The sequence below is a fragment of the Colias philodice genome, chromosome 14 (genome assembly GCF_061535455.1).
Source record: "Colias philodice isolate Cphi_HAF_F1 chromosome 14, ilColPhil1 Martin Lab GWU primary, whole genome shotgun sequence".
Taxonomy (NCBI): domain Eukaryota; kingdom Metazoa; phylum Arthropoda; class Insecta; order Lepidoptera; family Pieridae; genus Colias; species Colias philodice.
Window position 1 is genome coordinate 11,540,397 of NC_143099.1, and position 15,024 is coordinate 11,555,420.

Genomic DNA, 15,024 nt, shown 5'->3' on the forward strand with positions numbered 1-15,024 from the left:
ACAATGTAATAAAGTCGTAGCAATGGATTGTATGCCTGTAAAGCTTTGAGTTGGCTCATATCCATACTAAGTATTAATTGTAATTTTTCCACGAAAAATTCACTTGTACCCTTGTAATAAAAACACATTATTAAAAATGAAATAAAATATTAAAAATATCTATATACAAGAGAGGGTATTTGATATATCTAGTAATATCAAATAATCACAAAAGTAATATTAACGATTCGAGTAAAGCCGAACGGTAACACCGTTAAAATAGCTTTACTCACAGTATTAAAAATTCAAATATTAATTAGTACATATTGCATAATGAAATATTTCAAAAGAAAAGTTACTATTTCAAGTAAAATGTAACGGTTGTATCGTTAATTTTAAATATCTTTATTCATGCTATTAAGTATTTAAGCATATTGAAAAATAAACTATTGCTGAAGGATTCATTAAAAACCTCAGCATTTTAAATAAAGTCCAACGATTATACCGTTGACTTTAAAGATTTTTACTCATTTTTAAGTAAAATATTATTAGAATAGATGTAAAAATAACTCACTGTACCGATCCGACGGGATACACTTTTTAACACTTTTAGCACTTGCTTTAAGCAATACTTAATACTTAATAGCACCAAGGTTGTAGTCTTGTAGACAACCTTCTCGCGGCGGAAGCTAGACGCCAATGAAAAACATCCAGCGCCCGACATTATCGTGCGCCCCGCCACCTGGTGGAGAGGTGTGCGAGAGAGATAGCATACATACAACGGAAAGAGAGGGAAGAATAGGCGGAAAAAGCTAGGTGCCTTCTCAATGAAGTAAGCTTCAAATTACGGTCAAGTGTTTAATTTGTAATTGTCATGTGTTTGTAATTCACATTCATGTCATTAAAACCTTATTTGATTGATCAATAGCACAGATCAATAGTTTTGATTCAATCTATCTCTAGCGCCTGCGTTACATAATACATTTCAAAATTATGTCATAATATTATTTTATAAATCTATACAACATGTAGCTTAAATTTTCTGTTTATTTTCTTTAAAATCTTTAAAATTTTAAATTTTCGTGATGTTATCTAAAAATGACGATAGTAAGTTGATTCAACGGTCACTTTCTATTCATAAATTATATATAAATTTATCATTTCCTAAAGAAATATTTATATCTCCTAGAAAGAAGTTATTCACATACATATAGGACAGTCAGGAGTACAAGTTGCAAATGCTTGTTGGGAGCTATATTGTTTGGAACATGGTATACGACCGGATGGAATTATGTTATTTAGTGGCGATGAACAAAGCTGTGCATCATTCTTTAGCAGTACTGCCGGAGGAAAAGTTGTACCCAGAGTTGTTATGATTGACTTAGAACCTACTCCTATAGGTATGAAATAGAATATAATATACTACGCTTCTTTCATATCACTACATAGTATAAAACAAAGTCGCTTTCCCTGTCCCTATGTCCCTATGTCCCTATGTCCCTTTGTACGCTTAAATCTTTGAAACTACGCAACGGATTTTGATGCGGTTTTTTTTAATAGATAGAGTGATTCAAGAGGAAGGTTTATATGTATAATAACATCCATTAAATAGTGGAGAAGTACTGTTATTTTTGAGGTTTCTAATGTGATGTCGTAAAAAATTACATTTTTTCCGCTTACATTGCATACGCAGGCTGAACCCTACGAGTTTTATCAAAATTATGTACTAAGTATAATACACATTGAAAAGGTCTACAGAAAAGTCCGCGATGGTATATGTCTATCTCTTATGGATAACCCACAATAACTTTTTTTTGTCATTTACTTTTTACGACAAATAATGGCTAATTTTCGATGCGATTTTAACCAATACAGCATTAATCCTTAACCAATTAAATACCTTGAATACATTGTTCATTTAATATAGATCTATATGGCCCTTTACACCGTATGATTTAAGTGAATATTTTCGAAGATATTACAGATTTAAAAATTGCGGGACGTAGCGTTTGCGGCGGTACCGGCCGGCCGCCCGGCTATATAATATTTTATACCCGTGCGAAGCCGGAGCGGGCCGCTATGTTTTTATATACAACGTTCACAGTTTTTCTGTAGTGTATTTAGTATCAGCATTGCACCCGTGCGAAGCCGGGGCGGGTCGCTAGTAGCTTATAAACAGAAGTGTATGTTTGTCCGTTACAATTTCATAGCGGATAAACTGATTTAAATAATTAGGTTACATTGAATTTGAAGGGTCCTTTTAGGCTCGAGAAACTAGAAAAAGCTAAAATAGAGGGTAAAAATTGGTTCATTAATAAAACAACGTCTTGTAACTACCTACACTCTTTTTTATGAAAAAAATACGCAACGCAAAAGCGAACCTCGCCCAAAATAGCGTTAATAGTCATATTCTGCATTTGATATTATCTTTAAAATTAATAATAAAATTATTATAAATTTTCATTTATGCAGATGAAATACGACATGGCACATACCGACAGCTATTTAACTCAAAATCGCTGCTTACTGGAAAAGAAGATGCTGCAAGCAACTTCGCCCGAGGCTATTTTGGTGTTGGACGTGAAATGATAGATGTAGCCTTAAATCGGATCCGACTTGCCGCTGAAGACTGTCATCATTTACAAGGCTTTATCGTGTTTCGATCCTTTGGTGGAGGCACTGGCTCAGGCTTCACAGCACTATTACTAGAAAGCATTGCTAGGGATTATCGAAAGCTGTCGAAAATTGAATTTGCGATATATCCAGCACCGAAAATATCACCAGTAATTGTAGAACCGTATAACGCAGTTCTGACTGCACACGCATGTATGGATACAGAAGACGTCTGTTTTATCTTTGATAACGAAGCTTTGTATGAAATATTAGCAAGGCATTTAGACGTTCCACGGCCGACATATACAAATTTAAATAGACTGATTGCACAGGTAAATTAATAGTTTTATAAGGAATGTGTTTCAATAGTAATTATTAACAACGTATAAATAATTTTAATAATTGTTTAAGGTAATATCTTGTATGACAGCATCTTTAAGATTCGAAGGCTCCCTTAACGTGGAACTTGTTGAATTTCGGACGAATTTGATTCCATATCCCAGAATTCATTTCCCGCTCGTCACCTTTGCCCCATTTGTACCTCCAACAAGGGCACAACACGAAACTAACACAACACAACAGTTGATGATGTCATGTTTTGAACCAGCTAATCAAATGGTCAAGTGCGATCCCCGAAAAGGAAGTTACATGTCTTGCTGTGTACTATTCAGGGGCGATGTTAATCCCAATGATATAAACTTAGCTATCAATCAAATAAAAAGCATGCGCTCGATTAAGTTTGTTTCTTGGTCACCTACTGGTTTCAAGGTAACAACCTTACTTTTAACAAATACAACAACATACGTGATCCATTAATGTTAATACGTGTGTTAGAAGGTGTAATGTTTTTCTTTGACAGATAGGCGTAAATAATCAGCCACCGATTACTGTGCCTGGTGGTGACTTGGCTGCATTACAAAGAGCGGTTACCATGGTATCAAATTCATCAGCAATAAGAATTGCATGGGAGCATTTATGCAAGAAATTTTCTCTAATGTACGCTAAAAGGGCGTTTGTCCATCACTACGTTGGAGAAGGTTTAGAAGAAGGGGAATTCAAAAATGCGTATCATAATATTAAAGCCTTATCAAATGACTACAAAGAAATGGATACGTGAAAGTAGTAAAAATTTGTAGTTTTTGTCGAACTGTCGTAAAAAATAAAAAAGTATGCGTTTTCTCTTATTTCATTTCAACATTTTATTATAAAAAAAGTATATCATCAGGTTGAGGGAATGCGCCAAAGTCCGGTAATCCGGTATAAAATATATCAATGGGTGCCTGAACCCGGGTTGGATAAACAAATATAAGTATTAAATCTCAGAGGAATAAACCTATATAGAGTTCTTATATTGAGACAGAACAAAATACATATTTTCTAATCTACTTACTCTTAGTCAATAACAGCATAAGTCAGATTGAGATAGCGATAGAGTATCTGCACTGTCTTTAAACGTAGCGCGCCGGCAGTCAGTTTGTTTTCCAACCAGCTGGTGGGCTCAGTGCGTCAAGTGTTTTTAACGAAATATTTAGAAAATATAAAGTGTATAGTGTTTCTTTTTATTTGTCAGTGTGCTAAAATGACTATTGTATGTTTAGCTATCGGTTATTACTAGTCGAATGGGAGTTTTGGATGAAAACAATGAAAAAATATCTTTCCATCGGTAAGTGATTTTCAGCAAATTGATAAATATTTATGTTCTAACCCTATTTGAAGGTTTTATCAAGCGCTTTTTTATAAGTTTATGTTGTAACTGTAACATTTACCCACTTTATGGGGTTGTGGAATACAAAAGAATTAAATAATTTTTAAAAAATGTCACAATATTATCACGTTTGACATTTTGTTTACCACCGTAGTGTTGTAACACATCTAGCGTATATTATCGATTTATGACAAAAAATCTATTTCATATTAACGTTGATTTATTTATTTTGTTTCTTATATCAGATTTATATGTAGTTGTTGTTGCAATTATAATAGATGTAAATTTTCTACAGCAGGAAAATAAAAAATACCACGTGGTTGTTTTATTTGACTTATCTGTTTAGTTTGTTGTTTCTCTTTTAGATTATTAATAAATTCATTTTGTTTTAGATTTCCAGAGCTAAATAAAAAATGGGTATAAAACATGAGACGTGTAGATTGGACGCCGTCGAAATTTGCTAGATTGTGTTCACTGCATTTCGAGCCTGCGTGTTATCAAGATACAGGATACTCTAGAAGAATTGTGCAATCTTACGCTTACGTTTTTTTTTGTTCCTTTAGATAATAAATACATTTGTGTGTGAGTGAATTTTTATTTGGATTTTTTTTTACACATTTACTTTAAATGTGTAACTATGTGAAAATTAAACGGTTGATTAAATGACAGTTCTCATAGATGAGAAACTACTATTGAAATACATACTTAATATACATGCGTTTTCAAAGAAAAACCCGCATAGTTCCCATTCCTGTGGGATTTACGAGATCAAAAGTAATTTTTCCAAATTTCATGGAATCGGTTTAGTAGTATTCGCGTGAAAGAGTAACAAACATCCATCCTCACAAACTTTCGCTTTATTAGTAGGATGTAAGGAAAATGTTTTCTTTAAGACTGTCCTTTTATGAACTTGTTAAAATTCATGCTGACTGTGCCTTTCTCCTCACTCCTTTAACTTTATCATCATTTCCATCTTTATTTTAAATTAGTTACATTTCAAGTTTTAAAATTTATTTTAAAATATACTAGCTTTTCGCCCGCGTTTTTAAAGAAAATCCCCCACAGTTCCCGTTCACGTGGGATTTCCGGTATAAAATGAGTTTTAACTCAGAGGAATAAACCTATAGAGTACTTGTATCGAGCGTATACAATTTACATATATTTGTTTCTCTCTATCTAAAGAAAACGTCGTATGAAAGAATGAGATAGCTATAGACTACAAGCTACGTTTCAACATAGTCATGGCACCATTTTTACTATAGGTACGTATTTAGATAGATAGAAGGTGATAGTGATGGGATGTGCTTCAATCGATAAAATCGTGAATGCATTTTGCATTTACGGTTTCGTGAAATAATAAATAATAAAAAAAAACAAAATTAATCATTAATTTCAGTTGAATACATTATTTGTTTAATCCTACGAATATAATAAATGCGAAATTATGCGAGAATGGATAACTTTCTCTTTCACTGCTAAACCGATTACAATGAAATTTTGTACATACACACATAGGATAGGTTTTATACCGGAAATCCCACGTGAACGGGAACTGTGGGGGATTTTCTTTAAAAACGCGGGCGAAAAGCTAGTATATTTTAAAATAAATTTTAAAACTTGAAATGTAACTAATTTAAAATAAAGATGGAAATGATGATAAAGTTAAAGGAGTGAGGAGAAAGGCACAGTCAGCATGAATTTTAACAAGTTCATAAAAGGACAGTCTTAAAGAAAACATTTTCCTTACATCCTACTAATAAAGCGAAAGTTTGTGAGGATGGATGTTTGTTACTCTTTCACGCGAATACTACTAAACCGATTCCATGAAATTTGGAAAAATTACTTTTGATCTCGTAAATCCCACAGGAATGGGAACTATGCGGGTTTTTCTTTGAAAACGCATGTATATTAAGTATGTATTTCAATAGTAGTTTCTCATCTATGAGAACTGTCATTTAATCAACCGTTTAATTTTCACATAGTTACACATTTAAAGTAAATGTGTAAAAAAAAATCCAAATAAAAATTCACTCACACACAAATGTATTTATTATCTAAAGGAACAAAAAAAAACGTAAGCGTAAGATTGCACAATTCTTCTAGAGTATCCTGTATCTTGATAACACGCAGGCTCGAAATGCAGTGAACACAATCTAGCAAATTTCGACGGCGTCCAATCTACACGTCTCATGTTTTATACCCATTTTTTATTTAGCTCTGGAAATCTAAAACAAAATGAATTTATTAATAATCTAAAAGAGAAACAACAAACTAAACAGATAAGTCAAATAAAACAACCACGTGGTATTTTTTATTTTCCTGCTGTAGAAAATTTACATCTATTATAATTGCAACAACAACTACATATAAATCTGATATAAGAAACAAAATAAATAAATCAACGTTAATATGAAATAGATTTTTTGTCATAAATCGATAATATACGCTAGATGTGTTACAACACTACGGTGGTAAACAAAATGTCAAACGTGATAATATTGTGACATTTTTTAAAAATTATTTAATTCTTTTGTATTCCACAACCCCATAAAGTGGGTAAATGTTACAGTTACAACATAAACTTATAAAAAAGCGCTTGATAAAACCTTCAAATAGGGTTAGAACATAAATATTTATCAATTTGCTGAAAATCACTTACCGATGGAAAGATATTTTTTCATTGTTTTCATCCAAAACTCCCATTCGACTAGTAATAACCGATAGCTAAACATACAATAGTCATTTTAGCACACTGACAAATAAAAAGAAACACTATACACTTTATATTTTCTAAATATTTCGTTAAAAACACTTGACGCACTGAGCCCACCAGCTGGTTGGAAAACAAACTGACTGCCGGCGCGCTACGTTTAAAGACAGTGCAGATACTCTATCGCTATCTCAATCTGACTTATGCTGTTATTGACTAAGAGTAAGTAGATTAGAAAATATGTATTTTGTTCTGTCTCAATATAAGAACTCTATAGGTTTATTCCTCTGAGGTATTAAATACTAATATGTAACTAAATAACGCTAATCTGTGGTCCAGAAATGTCAATTTTTCCTACTGCCATTTACGAATTGTCACTTGTCGACTGTCGTTTTGTCAATGTCATTAACACCGTATCTCAAGTAGACATCACGTACAAATTACAATATTTTTAAGAAATTAAATAATTTTCTGGTAAATAGTAAGAGTATTATCTATTATCCTAAGAGAAAGTGACGAAGTAAACGAACAACAATCTAAATTATTTAATTTAAACCTGTTATATGCTTTAGGTTAGTATTGCATAAATAGTCGCAATCAATATAACTTCAAATCTACATTATCCAAGATATTGAGATAAACACTTATAATAGTAGTAAGTAACAGCTAATCCAGGTTAATTATTATCAATATGTTTTTCAGTAAAATGCTGAGTTTAGCCCAGGTGTGTAGATGTTCTAATTATTTGAGGGCTCCCAGTCGAGTCCTGTTATCTAGTACAAAAAGCCATGGTACCTTACCTTCAAGACAATTGCTAACACCAGCGCAATGGAACCACACGAATAAGGGTCTTAGAGTAAGTAATCTACAACATTTCATAAAAATTTGTTTGACTGTATTCTGTTATTACGAAAAAACTAACTAGTGAGGAGGGAGTTTATATTCCAGTGGAGATGAATGTAGTATGTCAAACAGCATATAGGAATCGGATCATATGATGGCTGTAAAGCAAAATCAAAATAGACTTGAATAGAATAACTTAAGCAGTGGGACTTTTATAAGCCTTTGATAGAATATAGTCCATTATTTTCGTCACTATATTTATATAAAGCAAGGACATTGTATTGCTAAATATCTCTAAATTCAGATCATATATTTATTATTGTAAACCTAGTCGTAAAAATATTACATTATCCTTACAGATAAGCGAAATAATCAAAAGAAATGGCATTGTCACAAGGTTCTGCGCTTCATCACCAAAACCAAAATCAACCAAAATAGTCGGCTACTGGTTGCTAGGCTGCAGTGGTATGGTTTTCACAGCGGTGGTGCTAGGTATGGCTATAGGCTACTTAATTATTTTATACAGTATTTATTATGTTGTTAATGTTATTGTTAAAGTCACTAATGGTACGAAATGAACGGAAAATTTGGTGGGGATTTTTTGTTATTTTTCATTGGAATGTGATATACTTTGGCATTTGTAGTTTTAGTATTTTGTGGAAGATCTTTTTTAGGCTTTAGTTCAAGTGTAGATTTAATATTAATTGGATAAGGCTTCATCATATGTTATGGAAAAGTTAATTAGATTATGTTCATCATATTGTATTATTCGAAAGTTGAATATTGAAATGGTTACAAGAATATGTTTTAGTATTAATAATTTGTTAATAAAGGAACTTAAAATTATGCAGTTCTTTTATTTTTCAAGCCCAATGTACCCTTTTGAAATTTTTTCTGAAAAATATGGGTAATAAAGCATTTTAATTGTGATCTCAGTTAGATGATCTATTGAATGTTGATAATTTTCTGAATACATCAGAATAGTGTTACATGAATGAGATACTAGACTAGAATCACTGATACCAAAGCTAAAGAGTTTGTTTTTTTGTTTGAAAGCAAGAAATTCTTGGATGAAAGTTTTATGCTATATGTGTACAATAGTTTAACCAGGGGGGCGATAGTTACAAAATATAAAAAGCATTCCTTTGTAATTTATATAAAATCGCGATCGCAGGTATAACGAGAGAGAGACAGACCGATCTCCCGTCTCATCTCGAGCGCTGCCACTGCATTATGTTATCACGTAAACATCTCAATCGTAAACCTACTTTACAAACAACCAATTTTTTTAAATGTTTCACAGATAAAAATCTGAGTTAAAGTTTAAATGCTGTGATTAAATCCCTTAAATGGTAGTTAAAAAAGCCAGAAATACTTTTAAACAAGTAAATTACACAAAAATTTAATATTTACATTCCAGTTTTTTTTTTGGAATTGAAAACAGCTTTTGATTGTTGTTAGAATAAACTTAGAATACTATCATCTTCATTCATCTTTTCTTAATTTATTTATTGTAACACTATTTCACAATAATTTATTCAACTTTAATAAAATATATTCCATAGGTGGAGTGACAAGGCTAACAGAATCAGGTCTATCTATGGTCACATGGAAACTCCTTGGTGAGAAGCTGCCGAGGACTGAGGAAGAATGGCAGGCAGAGTTTGAAATATATAAACAGTTTCCAGAGTATAAATAGTGAGTAATTTATCGTATATATGTGATAAAATTAGAAGAGACATATTTTATACCCTTTAAAAAAATGTATGCGTGTACTAGAGTACACACGTCAGAAGTGAAACTTCTTCATGACCTTAAAAATGTCACGAGTATGGCGTAACGCAAAAATGTCACGCGTACGGCGTAACGCAAAAATGTCACGCGTACGGCGTAACGCAAAAATGTTACACAATTTTTGTCCAACCCCGATAAAGAAGTTTCACTTAAAAAAATTAAAATGTTGAAATTAAACTACAATATCACATTAGACTGTGTGATAAAGGCTTATTAATTCCTCGAAATACTGAAGCATATGAAAAAAAATTGGTTGTCTGTAAAGTCGGTTTACTGACGATAGTTGAACGTGATTATGCTTCTTTGTCGCTCATTCCGCGCTCTCGCTCGCACTTCAAGCCTTACATGGAACGCCTCAGATGAGTCAGAGCGAGGTAACGCCGCATGAGTCATGTTTTTTCGTGCGTGCAGCCGGCTTTATCGAATTATAAGACGTTGTCACGTCAAAAATGAAATAACAATGATTGAAGCACAGACATGTATATTTAAGGTGTTTTGCTTGTTATCGTGACAACATAAAGGAGGTGCACATACAGACACAGAGACATCCCAGACACTTTTTTAAGTTTTTTTAATATTTTAATAACATATAAGGCTTTAAAAATATCATGAGTGTTACAAATAGTGCTTTTTCGCACTGTGTATGTGTTTATATGTATTTGTTAATAAGTTTTACAGTTAAGAATAAAAAAAAGACGTGTGTCACTCGGGGACTGCCGCGGTAAAGCTATTGCATGATATGCCTTCAAGCCACACCTCCGCGCCCGTCGGAGTGGGGAGCGTGAGGGTTTTTCGTTACGCAATTTCTGGATTCGGTCCCCGCGCTCAAGGCCCGCGATAGAAGCTATAATAGCTTAAAAAGATTAAAGTTCACATTCCAACGTTCCTATTTATAAAAAATCTTTCAGTAAAAACATGAACATAACACTATCGGAGTTCAAGTGGATCTGGTGGATGGAGTTCGCTCACCGCAGTTGGGGGCGCGCTATAGGAGCCGCTATGTTCTTACCGGCCACGTTCTTCTGGTTAAGAGGGTACTTGGATAAAGCGATGAAAATGAGGGTAGCCGGGTATTGTGTATTGGTTGGCGCTCAGGTGAGTAATTTTAACAAATTTTCCGCGTGTTTGTTGAAAACTTCACAAATAATATAATAAAAACTTCCTTAAGAACCAAACTATTAAAAAAAGAGCGTGTGTGTTTCACACGTGTCAGAAGTGAGACTTCTTTGCAAACAAAATGCGACACTAAGATTCAAGGAAACAAAATTCGTCGCCTTACTCCATGGCGTGACGGTATTGCCAAGAGGCGACCTTGAAATTTTACTCACAACACGCTTAAAAAAGTTTCATTTCAAAAACTATTAAAATCGTTTTTAAGATCGAAGCATACAATGGGGAGAATAGACAGTGATAGCGACTTTGTTTTATAGTATGTAAAGATATATGTAATGTTATCTAAATTTATCCCTGTTTTAGTACAGAAAGTGTTTTCTGTACTTATGTAATTAACAAACAATTAATTTTTTTAATTGTAAATGTAAAATTGTAAAATTGTAATTTTTTAATTGTAAAATTATAATTGTAAATGTAATTAACAAACAATTTAATAATTCCAGGGTCTAATGGGCTGGTACATGGTCAAATCGGGCCTCGAGGACCGTTTCCAGGGCCCCAGCGATGTGCCCCGGGTGTCCCAATACCGTTTAGCCTCTCACCTTGGTTTAGCATTTCTCTTATACGCGGGGCTCCTATCTGGGGCCCTGAGGATGTTAAGGCCCGCACCCGTTGGGGCCCTGTATAGGAAAGTTAAGGAATTAAGCGCCTTAACAGCGGTTGCGAATACTGTTAAGGGGATGGCGTTTATTACTGCTCTTTCTGGTGAGTGGTTCTTGTATTGTGAATTTTTGCGTAATAGGAAATTTACTATAATCTAAATATGCATATAAATTACGAGTTGTCTAAACGAAACTGCTGAACCGATTTTAATTAACTTTTGCCCTAATATTCACCTTAAAGGAGAATGGGACAGTTTATAACTTAATTTCAATAAAAATATACATAATTAATAATACGACGGCCCAGGCAAGCAGCTACTACTAACTAATATGATAGTTTCTATGTAAAATAATCATAATAATTACAGAACTATGATTTAGAATAACTACTTCTTTCGGATGCTACTAAATAAATAACCCAAATTACTTGGTATAGATGTAGTTTTCTAATTGTAAAAAAACGATCGAATAGTTTTTGGGTCAAATGGTACATTTCGATACATAAGTGATCATTTAATTAATACAATTTATAATTCTTTCAAATTTAATTTTTTATCTTCCAGGCGCGTTCGTAGCCGGTCTAGACGCGGGTCTAGTCTACAATTCGTTCCCTAAAATGGGCGACCATTGGATACCAGACGATATACTGGCTTTTAGTCCCAAATTGCGCAATTTTACTGAAAATCCCACCACAGTGCAGTTCGATCATAGGATTCTAGGTACAAGCACGTTGTTAGCGGCTACGGTATTGTGGGTAATGTCGAGGGGCAAGCCACTGTCGCCAGTCGCTAGGAGAGTCGCTAATGCGGTGGGCGCTATGGCTTGGTTACAGGTGAGATACAAATTCTAACTATTAGGGTCAGTATAAATTTATAAAGAATAGAAAAAATTCGATCACGAGGCGGGACTCGAACCCGCATCCTTTCGCGCCATTCCGGGGCGGATGGGTTTTATACTTTTATGGGATTATTAGGGTCAGGGCAAATATTTGTGTGATGAACTTAATTTTTGTTCTTGGATCTGGGTGTTATTATCTATATATATGTATTTATTAAATATTATATTTATCGTCGCCTAGTACCCACAACACAAGCCTTAATTGAGCTTACTGTGGGACTAGGTCGATTTGTGTAATAATGTCCTATAAGTAATATTTATTTATTTATGTATTTATTAATCGTCAAAATTTGAATAATTAAATTCAATTCTTATATGTTATGGAAATAGTCTTATCCTTCCTCTAAGAGCACATTCAATATAATCTTCAGACTATTTTTTTTAACTAAATTAATGTCATATCCCATAACACTCCTCTCCTCTATTGATATTTAGTGATTTAATTTAGTTATGTAATACATTTCTACTAATATTATTTAATTTGATAGATGATAAGACATCTATGGAACCGCTGAAGCGATTATGATATGATCCTTTGCAAGTTGAAAGCTAAAAAAAATCTTATAAGAGTCATAATGTACATTGTTAAACATAATTGTGCTTCTAATTCAGTATTTATTTTAACAATAATAATTAGCAATACATAAATTGAAGATTTTTCTCTAAAAATTAATGTTTTTCGTTACAGGTAACACTAGGTTTCCTAACACTGCTATACTACGTGCCTACACCTTTAGCAGCGACTCACCAGTCGGGTTCATTGACCCTACTCACACTAGCTGTGTGGCTAACTCATGAAATTAAATTGCTTAAATACATACCCAAATAAAATATTTAATTGCCTAGTCTTTGATTTTGTGATTGAAAATGTTGTATAGTGTTTAACTGCATTTATGTTTAGTTCAATTTTAGTCAATTTGGAAACATTATTTGTCAAATATAATCACGAAACATTAAAACCACAATTAAAACCTAGTTTTACTCAGCCTATATTATAATGCTTTCTAGATAAATATAAATGTCATGTAACGGCGTTTAATATCAAATGTTACGTATTATGCAGTATTGCCATACTATAAAACAAAATAAATTGAAAGTTGTGAGGAAACTGTTTATGGCGGGGATTTTTTGTGAGATAATATGACAATGAACTGTATATTGAGTTTTTTCTGTTAAATTTCGATATTAACTTACCAAACGCATACAAATAAAATATAAGATAAAGTGCATTTTCGTCCAACATTGTTAATTTAAACCTATCACTTATGATTGTAAACTTTAAAACCAAACAATAGCATTTTAAAACAGTATTGTATTTACGATTAAGGTTTAAATAAATTTTGTTACAAATGTATTGATTTTTATTGTGCTTTTTTTCCCATGCAACACTTTAGACACTAGACATAGAATAGAAATGGTACACATTCGAATAATGCATTGAAATAGCAATTCTAATTTCTAAGCTATAAAGTTAAATTCAGGTTACATGATAATAATAAGCGTAACAGACACACTATTTTAAGGAAACGACTAAAAGAAATAGCCATTCATGCTACAAAGATAGTTCAAAATATTAGGTCGCTTATTTGAAGCATTTATCACACAGATACGAGATCAATTATTTATGATAATATTATATGTAACTCTATTATGTACGGTTAACTGATAGAAATCAGTTATTTAGCGCCATTTTAGCGTGTATGGCAAGTACTAGGTGGCCACGCGTTTCATAATAATTATTATATTATGTTCTCAATTGAAATTCAAAAGCGCTTCTAACAGAATTTTAATAGAATAAATAAATGTTAGAAATTGTTATACAGGATGTCCCACTGTCGGTATACTAATCCCAAAGAAGGTTATAGTTTTGCATACGCCGAGTACGTAAAAAATACTTATAAAATTCCAGACGCATTTTTTTTCAAATATGTAGATGAATTCTTAAAACTCTATGTGTACACCCATAACAAGCAACCCGCCCAGCTTTGCCAATAGCACGTGAGCTATCGTTTAAGATTATGTATTCATAGACGAAATGCTCACATTAGAGAAGCGGTATATGCTGGCTGCGTGAAGCTAGAGAAGAAAACATGGATTTTCAGGAAAAATTTAGCAAAAATTTTTTTACGTAATGTATATTTTTTACGTGATCAGTGTATGCAAACAGCAAAACTACAAGTCCCTTCGCGCTTAGTGGGACACTCTGTATAATACTATCTGCATTCTGTAGTTACATGTAGTACAGATATACCAGTATGGTTCTGAATTAGAATTTAGATGAATGTTATGTAGTGGAATATTCTTCCCATTTTTGACAAGCTTACATCAATATAAAATAATTTATAGCATGTTTTTGAATCATAGGAATTAGGAGTAAAGAAATAAAAACACCAGTGTAAAGATATCTCTTTATATATTGATATACAATAATTTATTTAATAATTATCTATTTAACTACGATATGCCTTGGGTTAAATCAGTAAAAGTTTTAGAATCAAGTGTTAACAGTTTCAAACATTATAATTACGAAGAATCTCATTTTTATTTACTGATTTATCCCAGAAGCTGATATTAAAAATTTATACAATAGAATATAAATGTGCGCATTGAAGTTATGATCGCAAGCATTCAACACAACCAACTAAATGCCATAGACACTCGATTTTGGGAAATTTCATTTTATTCTGCCGCCATTGAAAGCAATATGG

The 15,024-nt window shown here is 32.7% G+C and overlaps 2 protein-coding genes and 2 long non-coding RNA genes across 5 annotated transcripts; 3 read left to right on the forward strand and 1 right to left on the reverse strand.

The window, feature by feature from the left end:
- Positions 1-989: 989 nt before the first annotated feature.
- On the forward strand, positions 990-3,802 carry LOC149483085 (tubulin alpha chain-like). The gene is made up of 5 exons (XM_089703191.1): positions 990-1,086; positions 1,169-1,379; positions 2,452-2,924; positions 3,004-3,360; positions 3,452-3,802. Exons 1-5 carry the CDS (start codon positions 1,078-1,080, stop codon positions 3,707-3,709), a joined length of 1,308 nt encoding a protein of 435 aa, XP_089559317.1. The 5' UTR covers positions 990-1,077; the 3' UTR covers positions 3,710-3,802.
- Positions 3,803-3,951: 149 nt separating this feature from the next.
- LOC149483086 (uncharacterized) lies at positions 3,952-4,883 on the forward strand. The gene is made up of 2 exons (XR_016316616.1): positions 3,952-4,255; positions 4,690-4,883. It is a non-coding gene; the product is annotated as an uncharacterized LOC149483086 (long non-coding RNA).
- Positions 4,884-6,328: 1,445 nt separating this feature from the next.
- Positions 6,329-7,299, reverse strand: LOC149483087 (uncharacterized). Its single transcript, XR_016316578.1, has 2 exons — positions 6,957-7,299; positions 6,329-6,522 (listed from the first exon to the last, which is right to left on the reverse strand). It is a non-coding gene; the product is annotated as an uncharacterized LOC149483087 (long non-coding RNA).
- An 86-nt stretch (positions 7,300-7,385) lies between these two features.
- On the forward strand, positions 7,386-13,463 carry LOC149483088 (heme A synthase COX15). Of its 2 annotated transcripts, none has more exons than XM_089703135.1 (8): positions 7,386-7,481; positions 7,710-7,863; positions 8,210-8,342; positions 9,416-9,548; positions 10,553-10,739; positions 11,261-11,522; positions 11,983-12,251; positions 13,005-13,463. In XM_089703135.1, the coding sequence occupies exons 2-8, from the start codon at positions 7,714-7,716 to the stop codon at positions 13,143-13,145; spliced, it is 1,275 nt and encodes a 424-aa protein (XP_089559261.1). In that variant the 5' UTR covers positions 7,386-7,481; positions 7,710-7,713; the 3' UTR covers positions 13,146-13,463. The 2 variants fall into 2 exon arrangements, with proteins under 2 accessions (XP_089559261.1, XP_089559260.1); XM_089703134.1 differs by having other exon boundaries at positions 7,400-7,579.
- The last annotated feature ends 1,561 nt before the right edge of the window (positions 13,464-15,024 follow it).